Below are 23,028 nucleotides of genomic sequence, written 5' to 3'. Positions count from 1 at the left end.
GCTCTCTCGTTCACTGCATAATGTGCATATCAGAAAGTGCGAACACAGAAAGTGTTAAAGCATTACAACATTCCACTTAGACATAGTGCAGAAAACAATAATAACTATTAATTGTGGACACAATGCATCAGGAAATACAGTGCATAATGACGCAAAGTTCACACCTGACTGCAAGCTACGAGAACAACTTTAGAGCTACAACATGCTCCTATTGTATGCTTGCAGTAACATTCTGTACACTTTACAACGTCAAAGAACAGGATTATGTACACTTTACAACGTCAAAGAACAGGATTATGTACACTTTACAACGTCAAAGAACAGGATTATGTACACGAATACGGACAACTTGTTGAAATTTCAACTGCCAAAGTAAATTTGCACGGCACAGAGAAGTTGGAATCATTAAAGGTTTATTTTTATGGTTAGCCAGCATCTAGGCTTGGACTTGGAGTCGTGACTCAACTTTGACTCAACTGTGCTTTCTTCTTCTTTCTTTTTCTTTTTTCCCTTTCTCTTTTTCTTTTTGAGTATTTGCAGTCTGTGTTTTCCGTGTTTTTCTCTCTTTCGTGGAGGCTTGCTTGTTGTATCCTTGGCTCTCATCCCTGCGCTAAGTGACAGGACCCAGAAATCACTACGAGCGGTGATAAAACAGCTGCTGTAGAGTACCGACTGAAGTGTCGTTTTGCTGATGGTGTGCTGTGGCAATGTGAGGAGGTCGGCTGGAGAGCGCAACGGTGTGGTGTGGTGGTCGATAATAATGTGGACTAGGCCCAATGCAGCTGCTCACCCCTCTTGATTATTATACTGATGCTTGAAAACATCCCAATCTCTCAAAATTGCCGGTTGCAGCACTTTGTGCCAAAATTCTCCATGTGATTGTTTTTGGGTTTGAAACTCTGAAACCAACTTGTTCACCATGCCTTCGTTCATGTTTCCGCATCTCCTTTTTTTTTGCTAGATTGAGGACGATAACAATATACTAGGCGTGGAAAAAAACGTACATCCGCTTTCTTGTTTCTTTAAAAACCAATCAAGCCGTCCACGAGTAACGCAGGTAAGTAGCACTACACCAGATGTTCGAACTGGTGCAGGTGCTTGGGTTTTTTTTAAAGCACCTAACGTGCATTGGAGCTCAGAACGAGTGACTTATTCGATCACAACAACGTCTTTAGTGCCTATAAACATATTTAGCAAATCTGAGCAAAAATAAGTAGTTCCCGTGGTTCAAACGTCTCTTATCCGGACGCCTCAGATGTGGGCACGTCTCTCTATTTCTTCAAAAAACGACATGATACATGGTAGATGAGTTTACGTGAGATACGGGCAAATCTGAGATACGGGCAGTGCCCGGTCCCAAGGTGTTGTGAACCCTTGTGATTCTCTAAATTGTCAGGATAGAACGACCACATGGCACGAGGACAACTATTGAATCCTAACGGTATATTTTACTCTGATTGAATAATAATAACTACTTCAAAGTTAAAATGGCAATAAATAAGATAAATTGTGCACTCATAACAACAGCAAAAATGAAGAAAGTCAAGTTCCATAACGTTTTCTTGTGACTGTCATCAGTGGAACGCCGTCACATAAAAATTTAATAACTAAAACACACACTTATATACATGTAGCTAATATGGTTTCAGGTAGAAATACAGCAGCTAACAAGTACAAAAAGCGAAGTTTGCACCTTTGTAATGTGTGAATATAGTGTATGTGAGAAAGGTAGTGGCAGATGAATGTGATACTGTGTGAATGAATGTAATGGTGCGTGTGTATTATTTGAAGAGTGTGAGTGATACAACGTTTTCTTTCTGTTTACATAGCACAGGGTCACGAGTACGAATATACACAGCTTCCAACACCTGCAGTTGCTTGAAGAAACGTGCGCAACGAATAACACTAAACCAGGAATCGTCAAACACCTTACGACATTCTGGACTGGACACCAAATGCTTGTACACTGCAGACTTCCTCTTGTCAACATCAAACTCCTCCTCATCACTACTCTCATCCTCCACCTCCATTCCAATGCCGCCGTCCATCCCATCGCACTCGTATTCGTCGTCATCATCATTTTTATGTGACGGCGTTCCACTGATGACAGTCACAAGAAAACGTTATGGAACTTGACTTTCTTCATTTTTGCTGTTGTTATGAGTGCACAATTTATCTTATTTATTGCCATTTTACGACTATTGTCTCCTCGTCGATTGTTTAAATACTTCAAAGTTATGAAAATATCAATTGTGCACTCATAACCATGTATAAACAATTAAAATGAAACAATTTCAGAACGTTTTCGTGTGACTATCATCATTGGAACATCGTCACATAACAAGAATCACTAAAACAACCAGTTATATAGCTAGAATATGAAAAAAGCGTGAGAATGCAGCACAGCTAGCGGTTTTGCATAACGCGTGTAGTGTGAACCTTTGCAGTGTATCTGAGAATGGTAGCAGTAGATGAATGTGGCAGCTGTGAGTGCGTGTGGACAAAACTGGTGAGTGCGTATTATTTAAAAGTGTGAGTGCTGCAACATTTTCTTTTTGCTTGCATAGAACAGGGTCACGTGTGCGAATATATACAGCTTCCAACACCTGCAACTGCTTAAAGTAGGTGAAAGTAGGTGAAAGTAGGTGAAAGTAGCAGGTGAAAGTAGCAGGTGAAAGTAGGTGAAAGGTGAAAGTAGGTGAAAGTACGGGCGCAGCAGTGAACGCGTCAAGGAGAAAGAAGCGATGGCACGAGGAGATGGAGATGGAGAATGGTGATGGGGATGAACAGGATGGTCAGGAAGAAAGCAAGGGTGAGCAGGAACAGGAAGTGGAGGATGAGAGTGATACTGACGAGGAGGAGTTCGACATCGACAAGAGCAAGTCTGCCATCTACAAGCATTTGGTGTCCAGTCCGGATTGTCGTAAGTTGTTTGACGATTCCTGGTTTTGTGTTATTTGTTGCGCACGTTTCTTTAAGCAGTTGCAGGTGTTGGAAGCTGTATTATATTCGCACACGTGACCCTGTTCTATGCAAGCAAAAAGAAAATGTTGTAGCACTCACACTTTATAAATAATACGCACTCACCAGTTTTGTCCACACGCACTCACAGCTGCCACATTCATCTACTGCTACCATTCTCAGATACACTGCAAAGGTTCACACTACAGGCGTTATGCATAACCGCTAGCTGTGCTGCATTCTCACGCTTTTTTTCTTCATATTCTAGCTATATAAGCCAGTGCAGGGTAAATTTTATTTTTCAAGGAAACCCTTCGAAAATGGTACCAATCGATTCAGCATGGCATTTTCATTCCTCCTGCAAAGTTTCAGCTGATTTGGAGTCATGACAAGAACGCTATGGCGACTTGAAGATCGAAAAACTTCAGTTTTGTTTGTCAAGAAGAAAGACCATGATCGCACACAAATCATACAACCCGTGTGGCACAATGATTTTTGAACGAAGTAACCGCGGACCCCGTGCTTCGCGCATGCACGCATGCATACTGCACAGTACAGAGGCTTTTTTTGAACGCAGGTATGCAGTTCTTCGTCTTCTTCGAAATGTCTTCCAAATGCGTGGTGCTGGTGTTGTTCTCTTCGTCAAGGCAGAATGCAGCTGCATGTGATGCTCCTGTGTGTTCATGCATGTTCTCTTTTCGCGTCTCGACATTGTAGCGTCCAGACTCAGCTCGACTGGAGAAGATTGAGGAGACTATGCTTTGATCCACATGGAAAATCGATGAAATTTGGTAATTATCGCCGGGCGCTAAAAAGCGCTGGGGAGCATGGGGCTGAAACTTCGTAGCAGTCATCCCTACCATGACAGACATCGACTGGTATATGTTCCATTCTGTTCCCAACCACTACGGGTCGTCTGCGAAGCTTTCTTCTTCGCCGATTCTCGGACAGATCGTACGTCTTCGCACTGTATCTCTCGTCTCCCTCAACGGATCAAAACACGGTTTTCGCCAGGACGAACACAAACCCCCAGATTTCGCGGCGGCAACATCTTCGAGTAGGGAAAAGCTAGCAGCTAACCAGGAATCCCCAAAAAACACGTGTAATACTCAGTGTGATTTGCGACAGCTGTCATTGTGCCGTCGCACCATGCATGTACCATGCACGGGAATGGACCACAGATGAGTCGTTTTATTACGACAGCCTGCACTGGCAATAATAAAAATTAAAATAATTAAAAATATATTATTTTAAATTTATAACTGGTTGTTTAGTGATTTTTATTATGTGACGATGTTCCACTGATGATAGTCACACGAAAACGTTCTGGAATTGTTTCATTTTTTAAATTGTTTATACATGGTTATGAGTGCACAATTGATATTTTTCATCGCTATTTTACGACTGTTGTCTCCTCGTCGGTTATTTAAATACTTCAAAGTTGATTATTATACTGCGAACGTGTTGTATATGACATCATTTATGATCATGTTCGCATTTCACTTTCGCCAGCACAGTCGGGCTTTTGTCGGGGTGACTCCACCAGGTACCAGGTTACCCGCCTCGTGCAAGACATCCACACCGCCCGGAACGCCCATAACCATGTTGGTTTAGTTTTCTTCAATCTCGCAAAGGCCTTCGACACTGTTTGGCACAGGGGTCTCTTAGCTAAGCTGCGAACAGTATATCGCATTGATGGCAAGGCTATCGGCTGGCTCTCATCGTATCTCTCTAACCGACATCAGCTTGTACGCCTCTCAACTGTGTTATCGGAGCCTTTACCCGTTACTTCTGGAGTCCCCCAGGGTTCAATCCTTGGGCCACTGCTATTTCTCCTGTATATTAATGACCTCCCCGATATTGCCCCTGGTGTCAGCCTTTTCGCTGACGACACAGCTCTGCTTTGCTCCAATGCTTGCCCTATACGCCTGCACGAAGCCATGCAAGATAGCATTGGGAAAGTTATAACCTGGATGCATGATTGGAAGTTGCAGCCAAACGTTGATAAAACGGCAGCTATGTACATTTCCCCTTCTCCCCCTTCCCTGCCACTTTGTTTTCCTTCTTCAAGTGTTGCTATTCGTATTGTTGAAGAGCATAAGCATCTTGGCGTTATTATTGACTCTAAATTGTCGTGGTCACCCCATGTGCAGTATGTCTGCAAGCGCACAAGCTCCATCCTTGGGGCTCTTCAAGCCCACTGTAGACATCTTCCTCTTTCTTGCAAACGCTTGTTTTATCGTTGCTATATATTGCCCTTACTTGACTACTGTGATACTGCTTGGTCTGGCATAACTACTACTGTATTGAACAAGCTAGAAACCCATAACCGCATGCTCCTTAAAATCTTATTTAGCAAAGATCGTCGCTTTCCCTCCGCTAGTCTTTACGAAATTGCCAAAATCAGTCCCCTTTCCACTCGACATAAGTACCACCTCTGTGTTCTCATACATAAAATATTACTAAGTAAAATACCCTTGCATATGCAGGCTTATAATTGGTTCTCCAAAACACGGAATACCCGGAACTCACTCAGTCTCCCACGCGCTGCCTCCACCCTATTCACTAGATCCCCGATCTTTGCTGGCTATGTGTTTTGGGCAACATTACCAACGCAGGCCAAGACCAGCACGTCGATGGATAATTTTGTCGCTAAAATCTCTGCTCAATTATAGGTTTCATGTATATCCTGCTGGTTTGTCTCCTCCTCTGCCTTCTTTGCCTCTTATTTGTATTCTTTTATCTGTTTTACTGCTGTGGTTGGCTTTCACCCTTGTCTCAGTTTTATTGGCCGTCATCATGATGTGCCATGAGATAATGATATAAATACAAATACAAAAATACTGAGTTTTGAAAATATCTCAATCTCTCAAAATTGCCGGTTGCAGCACTTTGTGCCAAAACTCTCCATGTGATTGTTTTTGGGTTTGAAACTCTGAAACCAACTTGTTCACCATGCCTTCGTTCATGTTTCCGCATCACCTTTTTTTGCTAGGTTGAGGACAATAACGATGTACTAGGCGTGGATCAAAACTTACATCCGCCTCGTTGCTCAAAGTACTTCGAGCAGCAAAACCCAAGCCTTCCACAAGCAACGCTGGTAAGTAGCACTACACCAGATGTTCGAACTGGTGCAGGTGCTTGGGTTTTTTTTAAAAGCACCTAATGTGCATTGGAGCTCAGAACGAGTGACTTATTCGATCACAACAACGTCTTTAGTGCCTATAAACATATGAGCCTGGATCAGCAAAAACCATCACATGTGTAAAATTTTCAAAAAATATTTTTGTGCTCCAAATTGATCCACAACCACACCTAATGTGCATTGGAGCTCAGAACGACGTGACTTATTCGATCACAACAACGTCTTTAGTGCCTATAAACATATGAGCCTGGATCAGCAAAAACCATCACATGTGTAAAATTTTCAAAAAATATTTTTGTGCTCCAAATTGATCCACAACCACACCTAATGTGCATTGGAGCTCAGAACGACGTGACTTATTCGATCACAACAACGTCTTTAGTGCCTATAAACATATGAGCCTGGATCAGCAAAAACCATCACATGTGTAAAATTTTCAAAAAATATTTTTGTGCCCCAAATTGATCCACAACCACACCTAATGGGCATTGGAGCTCAGAACGACGTGACTTATTCGATCACAACAACGTCTTTAGTGCCTATAAACATATGAGCCTGGATCAGCAAAAACCATCACATGTGTAAAATTTTCAAAAAATATTTTTGTGCTCCAAATTGATCCACAACCACACCTAATGTGCATTGGAGCTCAGAACGACGTGACTTATTCGATCACAACAACGTCTTTAGTGCCTATAAACATATGAGCCTGGATCAGCAAAAACCATCACATGTGTAAAATTTTCAAAAAATATTTTTGTGCTCCAAATTGATCCACAACCACACCTAATGGGCATTGGAGCTCAGAACGACGTGACTTATTCGATCACAACAACGTCTTTAGTGCCTATAAACATATGAGCCTGGATCAGCAAAAACCATCACATGTGTACAATTTTCAAAAAATATTTTTGTGCTCCAAATTGATCCACAACCACTGATAACCAGTCTCAGGAAATTTTAGATCGATCGCAGCACTGTAAGTGACCAAAAAATGCGGTACACCACATCGCTGTATGGCAAATGTTGGAAGTGGCATTTCTGTGTAGGATGCAAGGAAGCGGAAAGGTGGTTCTTGACCAGGGAGTTGTACGACTCCTTGTTCTTGACCTGCCCGGTACGCGAACCCCGTCGAATTTATTTTTTTATTTTATGCAAGTATGAGCGTTGGTATGTGTCTGATCATGTTAGGCATTGCCATCACTCAGCCGGCTAACAAGGATGAATTTTATAGTCCTTGGGGTGTACTCAGACACTGGCTTGTCCAAGTAAATCATTGGCTTCACTGACTATTGCGCAGCTGATGGCATATGACTAAGTTCCAGGGGCTGATATTGCATCCACACCAGGCTCTGTACTGATGCTCTCCAAGCCCTTCACTTCCATGAAAACATATCTGCACACACGGAGTGCAATCACAGTAGCTGTGGCTGATCAGCGCACAGGCTCATGAGCATGAGGTACGTACTAGGTGCAGATACATTCAACGGTTACCTGACCCTACAGGAACATATTTTTTGAATTTTTTGGGAGCTGCTGCATGCACCAAATAAATGTTTCAAGCTGCTCAGCGTCCAAGTCAACAAAGCAGATCTTGTCTGGCGCTAGCTCTCGTTGTTCTTCCAGTCGTGAATCGAGGCGCCTTTTCTCTGCATCGTCACTGTTGATATCCGACAAACTTACTAGTGAAGGAGTCGTTCATCGCTCAACAATATCCACTCGAGTCGTCGTCATTCTCATCAGCGCTGCTTTCTTCTACACGAAGTCTGCAGCCTCGCCAAGTCGCTTTGTGGCAGGAGAGAGTGGTTCTCTGGAGCTCCGCGGCTTTCACCTGACTCCCTTGATAAGCAATCGTCATTCCAGTCATCACCAAAAAATGTCGTGTCGTGATCGGCGTCAACGACGATCGATGCGTGTGCGATGCTCGCGCCCCGCGATCGTACCTATTCGCCAGCTAAGCTCAGGTACGTGGGGTTTCCCAGCCGTGTCTCCTCACTTGCCTGGGGCTCGCCTAGCTAGCTAGTCACTGACAAACAAACAAACACGGGCTTGTCAGGCGGAAAGAAAGACAAGTGACAAGAAAGACAGAAAGGTGATGGGTAGTTGTTAGGTCCGCGACTTTTCTTTCGCTCGACTTCAACGTCACTTTTTGATCAACTTGATATCAAACACAAGTGATGGTTTTCGCTGATCCGGGCTCATATTTAGCAAATCTGAGCAAAAATAAATAGTTCCCGTGGTTCAAACGTCTCTTATCCGGACGCCTCAGATGCGGGCACGTCTCTCTTTTTCTTCAAAAAACGACATGATACATGGTAGATGAGTTTACGTGAGATACGGGCAAATCTGAGATACGGGCAGTGCCCGGTCCCAAGGTGTTGTGAACCCTTGTGATTCTTTAAATTGTCAGGATAGAACGACCACATGGCACGAGGACAACTATTGAATCCTAACGGTATATTTTACTCCGATTGAATAATAATAATAACTACTTCAAAGTAACTCTAAGATCACCAGCTAGTTATAACGTGAAAATGACAGCGTATATCAGAAAAGCATACACATCCAACATCCAACTACAGCGCACACAGCAAATCACACATAGCGCACGTAGCGTATACCACGCTGTAAACATCAGCGGTACCGTGGAGTCGAGATACAACTGCATTGAACCGAACACAATGTCACAAGCGCGAAGGCCTTTCACACTTGAGAACTTGTGGTTTCGTAACATTCTCCCCGCCAAATGGCTTCTCACCGTCGTACAAAAACTCACAAGTCAAGGCGATTCGGGGCTCTGACTACCGTCCAGAATTCGTCATCTTCTGCTGCGGGGGTGGCCATGGTGGAATATCAGTGATCACCACTTCAGCCAACTCACGAAGCTTGTCGATGTGGGCTTCCCGGCTTTGACACACGACACAGTCACTAATCCACTGCTTCAACCCGGGGCGGGCGCTGAACCAGATAACACACATCCGATCTCAGTATTCCACACAGTCTCGCCGTTGACCTCTTTCTTGCTGTGCAGTATCGCATTATTATTATTACTTGTATTATTATTGTCTCTTTCCCTCAAAACCAGTTAATATTATTATTATTATTATTATTTAAAGAGTCGGCGTGGAGAAAGCAATTTTATTAGTGCAATTAGGAGTATAATAGATGCAGACATGGCCAGACAACGAGTTCATGAAATTTTTAAGGATTTTTATGTTATTCAAAATCGATTTTCGTGTTCCGCTCATCAGTGAATAGTATCGGAACTGAGGGTACTGTGTACAAAAAATAGAACATTTTATAACAGCATAATTAAAAGTGTGAACAAAAAAGGGAAGTGCTACAGCATTACATAATAGGTGTCAAACATAGTGATAACATATATAACTGAGTGCAGGCACAAAGCATGAGGTGATACAGTGCAACATGACACAACATTTACATCTGATAACCAGCTACGAGAACAACTTTAGCGCGACTACATGCTTCTTTTGTTTACAAAGAACAGGATTATGCACACGAATACATACAGCTTCCAGAACCTTCAACTGCTTAACATAACTTGCACGGCACAAAACAGAAAAGTGAGAATCATCGTACACACTAACACAATCTGGACGTGATAACAAGTGACAAAATACAGCTGACTTTTTGCTCACGTTGCTCTCTTCCGTCTCATCCCGCTCCTTTCCTTCAACCTCCCCCGCCTTATCCTCGTCCTCCGTCTCATCTTCATCATCATCGTCCTCATCACCACCATCATCATCATCAGTCACTTCCTCATCATCCGTTTGATGCTCAGTCTCACTGCACTCCTTATCAGCCTCCAACATGGCTCCATCATCTCCACCAGCATCACAAGTCGTTTGACTGCTGTGTCTTCAACTTCATTCTCCCGAGTCAAGCTCCGTATGAAGACATCCAAGAAGAAGATTGCCTGATGAGTCCAGCGGGGACGAAACGAACGTCGCAATCGAGCTATGTCGTTGCTGCGTCATCATCTATGTGCCATGCGCTACTTGATGTACCAGCCTGCTATGCCGGATACTGCCAGCCATGCATCGACCAGGCGCCAGGCGCGAACTGATGGTGGTGTTGGTGAGAAGGAGAGCTCTGTGCCAGAACTTTGCAGCCTAGAGAGCGTGTGTGGGCAGGCGTGTGTTTACCGCCATATTGCCAGGTGTGTCTTTACCACCATATTTATCAACCATAAGTACAGCTGCAGTGGTGTCTTCAACTTCTTTATTAATATCATTATTATTCCACAATCACGATAACATAGTGCCAATAAACATGTGATGCGAGCAATTTTAACCAGCCATGGTGGGGAAACTGAGAAAAAGAAGGAGGAAAAAGAACAATGAAACCAAAACAAAAGGAGTACTAACTACCGTCATCAATCCAACTTAGGTAAGCGCGTGCAGAATGGAACAAAATGCAGCATAGGTGTCACGGGATTTTACCTCCTGCGAAAGCCAAGACCAATGAGAATAAGATTTGAATAGAGGGGATTTTAAAAGGATCGATGAACTGGCAAGTGGGAACTGGAGACAGCATCTATTAGGCGAGCTATTATTGAACCAGCTTAAATGCGCAAGTGCATGCGGAGGAGCAAGTTTAAGCTTAATACGGTGAATGAATTTACATGCCGAGTGGGGAAAGCGTTCTGAAAGAGGGGAAGAGGAAGCCAAAATGTATAGCGTCTGAGAGGAGGTTAGAGGGGGCATAGGAAATATTAATCGAAGCAACTTACGGTGCGTGACTTCTAACCGATCCGTAAGAGCAGAGGATAGACCAGAGGACCAAACGAGAGAGCAGTAATCAAACAAAGGAAGAATATAGGAGTGATAAATTTGCATGCAACAACCATGGCGCAGATGGGAAATGTGAGAAGAAATGCAGCCTATAGCGGATCAATCTCGCTTTTCAATATATGTTACGTGCGAATCCCAGGATAAGTGTTCATCAAGAATTATACCAAGGTGTTTGTGATTTTTAACTATGTTGATAGCAATGGGATCGTCAGGGAAAGTAAAAAGTCGAGTCGTGAGGAGGGTGAGGTCACTGGAGGGTCGTGGGGGGATACAAAGGATTTCCATTTTCGACACGTTGGGGCGGAGTTTCCACTCCGACATCCAGCGCACAACTTGGTTAATGTGATACTGTAGCGAGTCACAGGCTTTTAATAAGCCTGGCTCGGTTATATGGAGCGCCGTGTCGTCCGCGTAGAGAGATGTATGGTCCAAAGATGCCAGATCATTTACGCATACATTTAACAACAGAGGCCCCAAGATAGAGCCCTGTCGCACCCCACTGTTAGAGGGGCAGACAGGGCATGTCCAATTCGGACACTCTGTCGATGTTCAGTGAGATAGCTGGTGAGCCACTGGAGACTTACCCCGGTTACGCCAAACGTTGCTAGCTTATGGAGGAGGTCCCTTGTCCAGAGTGTCGAATGCTTTGCTAAGGTCGAAAAAAATAGGAGGCTAAATTTTTTTTGATCCTTGCATTCATATAGCTTCTGCACAAGCCTCAGCAACTGCCAGGTGGTCGAATCGCCTCGCCGAAATCCAGACTGTGACGGGTCAAGGACCGGGTTCACATGTTGGTGTAAGTGGCCGAATGCCACCCGTTCACAGAGCTTTGAAATGGTGGATAGGAGTGAAATCGGCCGGTAATTGGACGCAGACAATTTACTGCCTTTGTTCTTGTAAATAGGCACCACCACGGCCGCCTTCCAGACATCAGGGAAGATTCCGGTGGTGAAGGACTGGTTGAAAACTAGGCTGAGGGGGATAGCTATACTAGGAGACAGGGCTTTTAGGAGTTCATGGGAGATGCCATCTGCACCTGTGGCCTTCTTTGGCTTTAGGCGACGGATGTGTTGGGCAATGGCGGTAGGAGTAGTGTGAAAAGAGGGGAGTGCTGGGAATTTGTGAGATGCGATACAAGGAAGAGACCATGCACGATTATCCGGTGTTCCAAAGCTGATGAATTGGCGATTCAGAGCATTGGCAATCTCGGTAGGGTCGTTGTGAACTAGGCTATTTTCGTGGAGTTCAGTGATGACAGGGTTTCCGACAGAAGATGGCGCACGAAGCTGCTTAAAGGGGAAGTTAAGGCAAAAACGAGAGAGCTTGGAAGCTCAGGGCCCTACGCTATGCTTTTTTGCCTTGATGACCTAAACAAAAAGAAGCATAGGGATGTTTTCTTTAAAAAATCCTTTTTTTTAACCTGGTATTCGAACCCGCACTATCGCGTGCCCTGCATGCAGCCCCCGATACACTTCGCATACATACTAATTCTTCCAAGTTGTTTCACATTGTGATCTTGCATTTGAAAGCCCTATTTGAATATGCATTGTGGCCAGCCGTCTTTGATGGCACGGTATGGTAGGGGATAGGTACGGGACAGGTACGATCGAGGGTAATCCGACACCGTCTAGCTGCCCGCAATATTCAAATAGGGCTTTCAAACGCAAGATAATAACGTGAAGCAACTTGGAAGAATGGGTATGAATGCGAAGTGTATGGGGGAATGTATGTAGGGCGATAGTGCGGGTTCGAATCCCAGGATATGCCTGGAAAAAAAATAGGAGAATTGAAAAATTTATAACATCCTATGCCTTTTTTGCCGTCAGATACGGATAGCGCCAGGCGTGACACAAACAAACAAACAAACAAACACACAAACAAACAAACAAATACCAAATTAAAGCTGTGTGGACCCTGGCTAGCGCCAGACGTTACTGAAGTAACGTCTTCTGCATAGCTACGGGAATTAAAATTTCACCAGTTGCAGTCTTGGGGGTGCTGAGTCGAATGGTCTTGGTCCGAGAAAGCTGAGACGCTCCCTTCCTACTTGAATCCCAATCGAACTCGCGCACTGCCACCGAAACTGGGTGACTGCGCCCTACTAGATGGGGATTTGTATGCAAAATGTCACTAAAAGCGCCGTTTCGTTCTTATAAAAGCACGGATGACCGCGATGGGCCCATATGTTGTACTCTTTTGGATGCTGAGTCAATTGGTTTTGGTCCGAAAAGGCTGCGATGCAGCGTTCCTCCTTTATTCCCAATCGAACATGGTTCAACAAGCAGTCACGTGCTCCTGGGTGCCCAAATCACCTGGTCACCACACCAGCAGGCAACAACTTTCACACCAAGGTTCAACTCGAGTTCAACTCGAGTAACAGGACTGCACCCAAAAAAGGTCAAACAGGCTAGTAAGTTGTACCCTGCAGGCACGGTGACCAGGTGACTGGTGTACGCAGGAGCACGTGACCGCTTGCTCAACCATGTTCGATTGGGAATAAAGGAGGAATGCTGCATCGCAGCCCTTTTGGACCAAAACCAATCGACTCAGCGTCCAAAAGACTACAACATATGGGCCAATCGCGGTCATCCGTGCTTTTATAAGAACGAAATGGCGTTTTTAGTGACATTTTGCATACAAATCCCCATCTAGTAGGGCGCAGTCACCCAGTTTCGGTGGAAGTGCGCGAGTTCGATTGGGATTAAAGTAGGAAGGGAGCGTCTCAGCTTCCTCGGACCACGACCATTCGACTCAGCCCCCCGGAGACTACAACTGGTGAAATTTTGATTTTTTCCTTAACTTCCCCCTTTAACGAACTTCAACAGACTAGGGGTGGATGCAATAATGGATAATGGGGTTAGTGCTAATGGAGGATACATACTCGTGGTGAGCCTCTCTAGATAGGATTCGTGCTCTGTTACGTTCGCACTTGTAGTGCTCATGATTGCTAGGAGTAGGATACTTTCTATACAAGCTGTAGGCGTCTCGCTTCCTTTTTAACTGAGCTTTAACAGCATATGTCAGCCATGGAGGACTTGGTGTATGCCGTCTTGGGGCTGAAGAGCGCGACGGGGTGGGTAGGAAAGCGAAGCATAGACCATGAAGGATGTCATAAAATGCTGGAGCAGTACGGTTTGGATCTCCAAGCTTCAAATAGACAGCAACATGCCAGTTGACATTAGCAATGGATTCATTTAGAGCAACTAGGTGAGTGGGAAGATTGGAGGAGATGTCAAACTGACTGAAGTCAGGTATCTGGAAGGAATGGGAGGGCAGTGTAGTGTTGAGTGCAGGTGGTGATGCAGTACATGTCGGGATGCACAAACGGCCGAGAACAATTGAGTGGTACGACTGACCGAGAGGGGCTGAGGGGCGCGGATCGCAGATGCTGGCCGCTGTGTCAGTGATCATCAGGTCCAGGGCAGCTTTATTGCCTTTGTGGGAGCGGTGGGTCGAGAATGTGACGTGTTGCTGCAAGGAAAACATGTCAAGAAGACATGAAAGGTGGTGGCCTGCAGTGTCTGTTGTTGTTCCATAGCAGGTGGAACATTTAGCATTGAAATCTCCCATGATTAGGGCTGGCGAACCAGGGGTCCGTATTTTAGTCAAGCAGCTTTGAAATGAGGCGTAAAAGTTATCTATCACCGAGAGGTCGGTAGGCGATGGGCGGTAGACAGCCGCAATTTGGATGGGCTGCTGGCGTGTGGGGCAAGCAGAGGTTCCAGTGGATGGCGATATCTCTACCCAGGTAGCTTCGAATTGCGGAAGATGTAGGTCTGTACGGTGGGTAATAGGACCAAATGCACTTGATTTTACTAGGATAGCAACACCGCCATAGGCCAGGAAGTCGTTGGTGTTAATTTTATTCTCGGAGGTGGGTCGATCCCTTCGAAACATTCATAGCCTGGGAAGGAGAGGGAAACTTGTGGACACAACCAGGTTTCAGTTATGCAAACAATAAGGAGACAGCTGGTCGTGAGAAGGTCGGATAGCTCAGCTGATTTGTTTCTAAGGGAACTTGCATTGATACAGGCTACGGGAAAGGAGGCTAGGGACATTTAAGGATAGAAGGGTGTTGCGTTAGGGTCAAGTTGAGGTGTTGGTTTACTCATTGTTCAGATTCAGCCTGGTCAGTGTGGAACCTCCATTTCCGGATACTAATTTTGTCAGATCAGAAACCAGGCGCTTGGATCTTGTCTACACAGTTCTCTCCCACAACCAGGTGGGCATAAGCTGTACCAAAGTACCGTGATTCTGAGATTGAGCAGTGAAAAACTTCGACATCTTTCTTTTTACACCACAGTTCAATTGAGGCAGCATCGTGTCCAAGGTCTACATTGCCAAGGTAGAAAGCCGCGCGCTTCACTCGCTCCACGACCTGAAGGTCACTGTGTTTTGTACGGGCTGGCTCTTTTGTGAACTGGCTTGTGATAGTGCGTTTCAGCGGACTACTGGTAGTGTTGGTGTCGGCTTATGCAGTGCGGCGGCGGTGTGGGTTTTGCCACCCATTGTCGCTTGTGCTTGTATCTTGCGTTTGAGGTTTGGCGGGCAGGTCAGGTCTGGCCGTTGGGGTACTACTTCTTGTAGTAATATGTGTACTAACGTCCGTGCTGGTGTGTGTGCCTGTTGGCGAGGCAGCTTTCCTTGCAGTGCTACTGTACAATTTCTCTTGGTCAGTGCAAGCTGGGGACGCTACGGGTACGGGATTTGTGGACTGCATTCTCTCTACTACTCCCTTCAGTTGAGCAACTTCTACTTGCAAGGAGACAATGGCGTCTGTCTTGCTCGTTTGAAGACATTCTATTTCTGAAGCCATACCTTCGATAGTCTCGTTAAGCAGCTGGAAAGTGGAGAGCAGGTCGCTTACCAATTGGTCTGGTGACTTCCGTATTCCTAGTTCTTCCTTGCGAAGGGCAACAGCCAAGTCTTGTTGGCCCATTGTCTCCGGGTTGGTCAGTCCTGTAGCTGGGGCAACTGTGAGCAGCTCCTCGTATGTTAGCAGAGCTAAGTCCACATCTTCGTTAGTCGCCATATTGAGTCATAAATCAACACTACGGAGCGCAAAAACTTGCATCCGCACTCTAGATAATGTGCATTGACATAGTCTGCACCAATCAGCATGTGTATTTCATCTGATGTCCCTTGCCGAGGCTTGTCACTCAGCTCTACTCCCCAACTGTGCCACTGAGCAATGGTCTTCAGACTTGCGCACTTCAGATCTACCTCTAGCGTTGGTTTCACGAACGTGCGGACCGGAATGCTAGCGGGGCTAACCTGGATTGTGATGGCGTACTTATCCATGCGCTGTTGAGTTGATTCCGCGCCGAACGGCTTCACCTCTACATTTTCAACACCAACGTGTTCTGCATCGATTGCTGACACCAACGCTGCAGTTACAAATGACGCCTCAGCACCTGAGTCCAGGAATACGCGAACCTTCGCCGTTCGAATTCTTCCCTCAACTCGTGCTACTCCGGTCATCAGCCGCACACTTGCTGAGTGTAGACAGCATGATCCAGCCTTCCTCTCCGTTACTATCTCAGTCGGTTTCTATCGGCTGTAACCTGCTCCATCCAACACATCATGTATTAGCAGATGGTGCTTCCTCTGGCACTTCATGCACTTCGATCCTGACTGACATTCCCTTGCCATATGGCCATACTTGAGGCAGTTCCAGCAGAGTCTCTCTCGCTGCAGAAAAACCTTTCTCCCTTCCTTTGGCAGCGACTTCAACTGCTTCTATGCGTCTGCGACCGATATTGTCATGCACTGCGCCGACGCCGTGGGCCTTGGAACTGATTGTTCCACTGGCTTCTTGGCAGTATCACCCTGTCGTCCGTGCGTGACCTGGTAAGACGCGCCGTTATCCAGAACCTGACGCAGAGATAACCCGTAGCACTGCCGTTCGATCAGGTACATCTTCATCTCAGGTCCGCATTGATCCAAGATCAACTGCTTTGCAATTGCTTGCAGCACAGGGGCCATATTACCTATATCGGCGCTATACTTGGTGTCCACCTCACTATCTTCCGTTGTAGCGAATGTGGCCCACACCTCTACCTCTCAGCAAACACGGACAACGTATTGGTGAAAGGACTCCTCTGACCGCTGCTTGCCTGTAAGCAACGTCTTCCACGCTTTGTCTGGCATCTTTCCAAGCGAGGCAAGCAACTCTCGCTTTGCTTCCTCGTAGTTATTGCAGGCAATGCAGATCCTCTTTGCTGTGCTACCCGCTAGCGCGATACGCAATCGCAGCAGCCATTCTCTTTCTTCGAACTCGTTCTTTGAACAGATGTTCTCGAACAGGTCGATATAACGCTCCAGTGGCTGCGTTCCATCATATGAGGGGATTTTCATCAACGGTTTGCGCCCACTGCTGTGACTGGGAGCTTCCGCTGTACCTCCCATTGCACTCTCACTGGTGGCTACATCAAGACCATCATACGCATTGGCGATGTGCTCGTTAATCTCCTTGAGCTTTTTGTGAAACTCGGCCGCCTTTTCTTACCGCCTGGCATTGCGCTCCTCACGCTCCTCGTACTGTCGGAGCCTTTGCTCCACATGTTTCACCAATTTCTCGCCTTCCAATCCTTACCGAATTCCATTGACGATAAAGCTGGCTTCCAAATTATGTAGTTCCTCTGCCATGCTCACTTTTTACCTGGCGTGGTCCCCAAATGTTGTGAACCCTTGTGATTCTCTAAATTGTCAGGATCGAATGACCACACAGCACGAGCACAACTATTGAATCCTAACGGTATATTTCACTCCAATCGAATATAAAAACTACTTCGAAGGAACTCTAAGATCACCAGCTAGTTATAGCGTGAAAATGACAGTGTATATCAGAAAAGCATACACATCCAACACCCAACTACAGCGCACACAGCAAATCGCACATAGTGCATGTAGCGTATACCACGCCGTAAACATCAGTGGTGCGGCGGAGTCGAGATGCAACTGCATTGAACCGAACACATTGTCACAATCGCGAAGGCCTTTCACACTTGACAACTTGTGGTTTCATAAGGTGCCCGGATAAGAGACGTCCCAGTGTACTGCTTTGGGGTCACTTTCTTACACTTGTGCACATGACATGTTTGCTTGGCAGGTACTTTCGTATGTCGACATTGGGGAAGAGGCTGTTTGCAGTGCAGGAAACTTAGTTTGGTGGCGCTGACCATGTATCAGTACATTTCTGAATTCCAGAAATAATTTCGATCATTTTAACATACTGCATGTGGGTTGTATTGGGGGGGGGGGGCCGCAGAAGTAAGCTTTGCAAAAATAATGCATCGGATACTACATAATTTGTCCCACTCCCCGAGGGCCATGAATTGTCCAAGTTCCCCCTATACCTGACAAAAAATGTTCAGAAGGAAAGCACAAGAGAGTCAGGGCCGATCGCTTTTTTGCTTTGACCCAAACATTGGAGAGCTGCAAGGAACACAATCTAGGAATTCCAAGCACTGCCTCTGGAATTTCCAAGCCAGCTTAGGCCTGGTTGGAGAAGCGTTCTAGCAAGTCAGCGAGCAATCAAGAAAGCTAAGTGCAATCAAAAGAGGTATAGAGACTAAACCGCACTGGAGCTTGCGCTATTCCGCCGACTTTTGACTTGACACTTGACTGACTCACGACTGCCATCCGGAGCATACGAGAAGTGGGGAGCAAACCCTTTCTTTCAAGTCATCGCCGAAGTCGCAACCACTATTTTAGACAAAACCAAGTAGCAAAATGTGAGTTCCGCAGTACAGTCATAGCACTGCACAGCCTATACCAAGCACAGTTCCGGATAGTTCTAACATCCTGCAGTAGCAAGCTCGGTACTCGTGCGAGTCAGGGAGGGGCAGTCGAGCGAGTTGCATAAACATAGATACCCAGACACAAATGATGTGCTGAGAGTGTGAACCATAGTGCAATCGTATTCAGAAATCATAAACACACAATCAGGAAGCAGTTCTGTCATCAAAAGCTCCTTTTCGAGTTAAGTACTCTTGCCGTCATGCAAACACAAAACAAAAACTCTAATTTTAAATGCCAAGGTCAAAAGATGTGAATCTGAGTGAAGAAGAAACATTCGCTGCACTAAGGCTTAGTGGTGGCTTCAAGGAAGAGCAACGCCTATTAGTCAAACAACACTAGGACGGGTGTCTATACAATAGCAGACAGAAGGCAGTAGTATCGCCCGGTTGTAGAATCACAACACGTACACATAAATACCCTAACAAAACGACCTTATAGGTGAAATACGTGTCTTGGAGAGTCGTTTTAAGGCGCGATGGCCTGGCGCGCACCCCCCCCCCCCCCCCCCCCGCCCAACTCCCCCCCCCCCAAAATCAGGACACGCCAATGACCCCGGGTCATGATGCAGCCTAATTTTAGCTAGGTTGACCTTTGTGTCATCCAATGTCTAAAACTGTGTTCACAATTGGCATGTGCATTCCTGAAACAATTCCTTTGGGAGTGCTTTTGTTTCGTCTGGGGTGATATGGAGCTCGCACTTCCTGATGGCTGACTGCCTCACGTCTGCAATCTGAAGAATGTGGGAGGACCTGCACGTAATAACAACTTCCTGCTCAGTACAATGTGTTTCATCGAATTCATCCCTCAGCAGTTGAGCTTGAGTACGTCAATGAAATAATCGCCACTGCATTATGTTATTCCCAAGCTTGTTTGGCAGTGTCGATGCAAAAAGGCTCATAATGAAACTTCAGCCCCAGTCCGCGGGTACACACCCTGGTCTTCGGGCACACCTCCGCATACGCACATGCGCAGGTGCATGGGCACGCACACGCACACACACACACACACACACACACACACACACACGCATACACACATCCATGTGCACAAACATAATTGCAGACACTCCCACGCCCGTCTGCACGTACAATGAAGTACTTACGTGCACACTCACAACCAATTGACATATAGGCCAACAACTTACCCATGGAGGGTTAAAGCATACGGCTCAACCGAGGGCGCGTGATCATATCCCGGACGAGGGCGCATGATTATAGTCCAACCGAGGGCGCATGTGTGTTTTGTGATGAGTTTCTGCTTAAAATTGAATGTGCCATGGATATAATTATCCTGCTGCACTCCTGGCCCCTTCCATGAGCCTCTGGGATATTTCCTGCGGGCCCATATTTCCTTGATCCCGATCAGGAACTAGCTCACTGGCAAATTTCTCAGCATATCGAACTGTTGAACTTAGGCAAATGAGGATCACTTTTCTTCCTCTGCCAAAAGATTACATACGGTGTCTGAAGGTGCAATCGCACAACAATGAGCCTGTGGTTAAACGAGAGGGCACATCCGCCAAAGCTACGACTGTGAAGGAGAAGCTGCTTCTGGTCAAATTTACTCACCACGTTATGTGTTTTAGTACTACAAACGAAAGCAAGAGGATGTTCAACTCGGACGGTGAGCCAATTAAGATATGGGGAAAAAGGAGAAGGACAAAATGTTATGAGTTATGGCTAACTGTCTCAGTACTCCTAGTCAGTTTTGTGCCATTTTGTCGCACTCGCTGACTGTATAAGATCTGGTTCGTTGGTGGACAGTTAGTCATAACTCGTGGCATTTTGCCTTCTTCTTCTTTTGCAATAAGAGTATTATTTTTTTAATTAACTCAGAGTTTTACGCCCTGAGCGACCATCAGAAAACAGTGATGAGTCACTGTGGATACTGGTTTAGATGCCCACAAAGCAAAAAAGTGTAAATGACAGCAGTTGTGAAAGATTGCATTGTGGCATGACTTTGAAAGGTGTGAATGACAGCAGCGGTGGAAGATACTACTTCAAGTGACACACGCACTGCAGCTGGCAGTCTGCTACTTGTATTGGGTAATATACGGGACATTTCATGTCCCATAGTCATTCGCCTTGTCCTACTCATTCGGAATTGTGCAAATCCGAAGTAGAGGAGTAGGAGAGAGAACACAACTTCCTTCAACAGAACAAGGAAACATAATCTTACTGCATAAAACAGAAAACACTGACATAAGTTTCAATGCAATGAGCTCATAGTCTCAGGCCTGACCTACTGCATGATTTCTCTTTGTGTTCTTTTCCTAGGACATCATACATAGTTCCAAAACTGATCCTGACAATGCGAGTTTATATGAGAGCCATAAACGGGATACTTCTGTCCAATGTAAGTTCAGAGGGAGATAGGTGGCTCAGGCTGGGCACTCCATACTGCAAGGCCAAAGGCAGAAGGGATGTTTTGTGGCCAGCTAAAGAAATTGATTCTAAATCTGAAAATCTGAGAAAGATGGAGCTCAGCAGCATATCTTGCCCTTCGTGGCGCTTGAATAGGCAGCCAGAGCCACATCTCATTTTGGTTGAAGATGATCAAGGGGATGTGATTCTTGTGCGAAATGCGTCCCTGGACATGACAATTGATGCCTCACAGTCTTGAGATAGTGTCGACAAACAGTGCTGGCAACTGAAATCGGGCCCCCTGAGCGATGCGCTCACATTGCAAAGACTCGGCATGGGATTGTAACACTAGGAAATAGAGGCCGCTAGAAAGTGATCGCACGGCCCAGGGCGTCGGATTTCAGTTGCCACCGTTTTGATTCATGGATTGCCGTCAGATTGTGACGGACCCAAATCTTCCCTCATTTACTGAACATTCTGTGTACATATCCGGGTATCTAGTATCCACACGCCCATTGCTGTTATACACTTTACTAGACTTCTCACTGATCATCCAGACAAGGCATTCTCTTCCTGCGTGAGCAGAGGCTTACAATCTGGATTCTGCACAGGCTTCACGGGTCGCAGCCGGACTGTGACGGACCCAGATCTTTCCTCATTTACTGACCATTCTGTGTACATATCTGAGTACATAGCAACATGCAGGGAGAGACCTGCGGCCCTTATTCCATCCCTCCATTTCCACCATTCCAGTGCTCCGGCATTGGTGTGGTGCCCAAGAAGAAAGGTAAACTACGCATTATCCACCATTTATCAGCTCCCGTTGGCAAAAGCTTGAACGATGGCATTGATCAGTCCGCGTTTAGCCTGTCTTATATCCGGATTAACGACGCAGTGAAAACAGTCATGGCGTGTCGGCAGGGTGCATTGCTGACACAGCTGGACATCCACAATGCATTTTGCTCATCCCTGTGCACTTGCGCCACTGGTCACTTCTGGCTATGCAGTGGCAAGGACAATATAACTTTGATCGAGTGCTACCATTCAGGCTACGCTCCAGCTCACACAACGTAAACTCTACCACTCCCTGGGGAAACCCTCCATTGCATCAAGCGCCATTGCACCCAGCAGAGCATTTACAAGCCACTTATGGCATATCAATAGGAGGTTGGCCGAGCGCCAATGCTCTGTCTAGTGTCAATCTGCCGGTTTTCCATCAGCTAGCGCCATCGGCATGGCAAGCCCAGGACCCTGCAATCCACCTCCTGCTCTTGGACTGATGCCGCAGGTCGCCAACCTGGCCACCATGGCAATCACCCAGATAACGGGCTGCACGTACATCAGTTGCAATCGGAAATTTGCAATTCTGTGTGTTGCAGAGATGGACGCCCATGCCGGCTACAGCCACTGCAACCACGGACAGTTCATGTCTACATGGCCGCATTGCACGAGACACATCTCTAAGCCACTCCACAACCTTGCCCGGGTGCGCCATCCTGTCAAATTTGACTGCCTATCCATCTGACGTCAATGGCGCACTCTTCCGCTGCTAATCAGGCAGGCGCTGACAGAATAGCTCCTACAGCTTCTTACACACACAAGAACACCTCATTCGCGCGATTACGCTGGTCGTTCGTTCCGCATCGGTGCCGCCACAACTGCAGCCATGGCGAGTACCCCTGACTGGTTAATCAGGGCAATGGGCCGATGGTGGAGCAACAGTGTCCTGCGCTACATCAGGACAACTGACACAGACATGGCACAGCTGATCCAAAAGCTGTCCGAGGTACAGGTGCAACGCAGAACACAATGAGGTATTTAAAACCCGCCACGCCGGCACACAACTCACACCGATGTACCCACACCGAGTGTTCTGAACAGCATGGCAATTTGCTTTGCTTGGATTGTGCTGACAAACTGCGCTGATAGCAACAACAGGTAC

General features: G+C 46.1%; 1 protein-coding gene across 1 annotated transcript in view; it reads left to right on the top strand.

The window, feature by feature from the left end:
* The window catches only part of LOC135829210 (uncharacterized), a 51,083-nt gene extending 28,472 nt beyond the window's left edge, over positions 1-22,611 (top strand). Inside the window, exons 4-7 of the mRNA XM_065341616.1 lie at positions 962-1,057; positions 5,957-6,061; positions 21,000-21,078; positions 22,307-22,611. Of these exons, the coding sequence (XP_065197688.1) occupies positions 962-1,057; positions 5,957-6,061; positions 21,000-21,078; positions 22,307-22,611 (585 nt within the window). The remainder of the gene's footprint in view (positions 1-961; positions 1,058-5,956; positions 6,062-20,999; positions 21,079-22,306) is intronic.
* The last annotated feature ends 417 nt before the right edge of the window (positions 22,612-23,028 follow it).

The sequence above is a fragment of the Sycon ciliatum genome, chromosome 13 (assembly GCF_964019385.1).
Source record: "Sycon ciliatum chromosome 13, ocSycCili1.1, whole genome shotgun sequence".
In the NCBI taxonomy this organism is placed as follows: Eukaryota; Metazoa; Porifera; class Calcarea; order Leucosolenida; family Sycettidae; genus Sycon; species Sycon ciliatum.
This window is presented reverse-complemented; position numbering and strand designations above follow the sequence as displayed.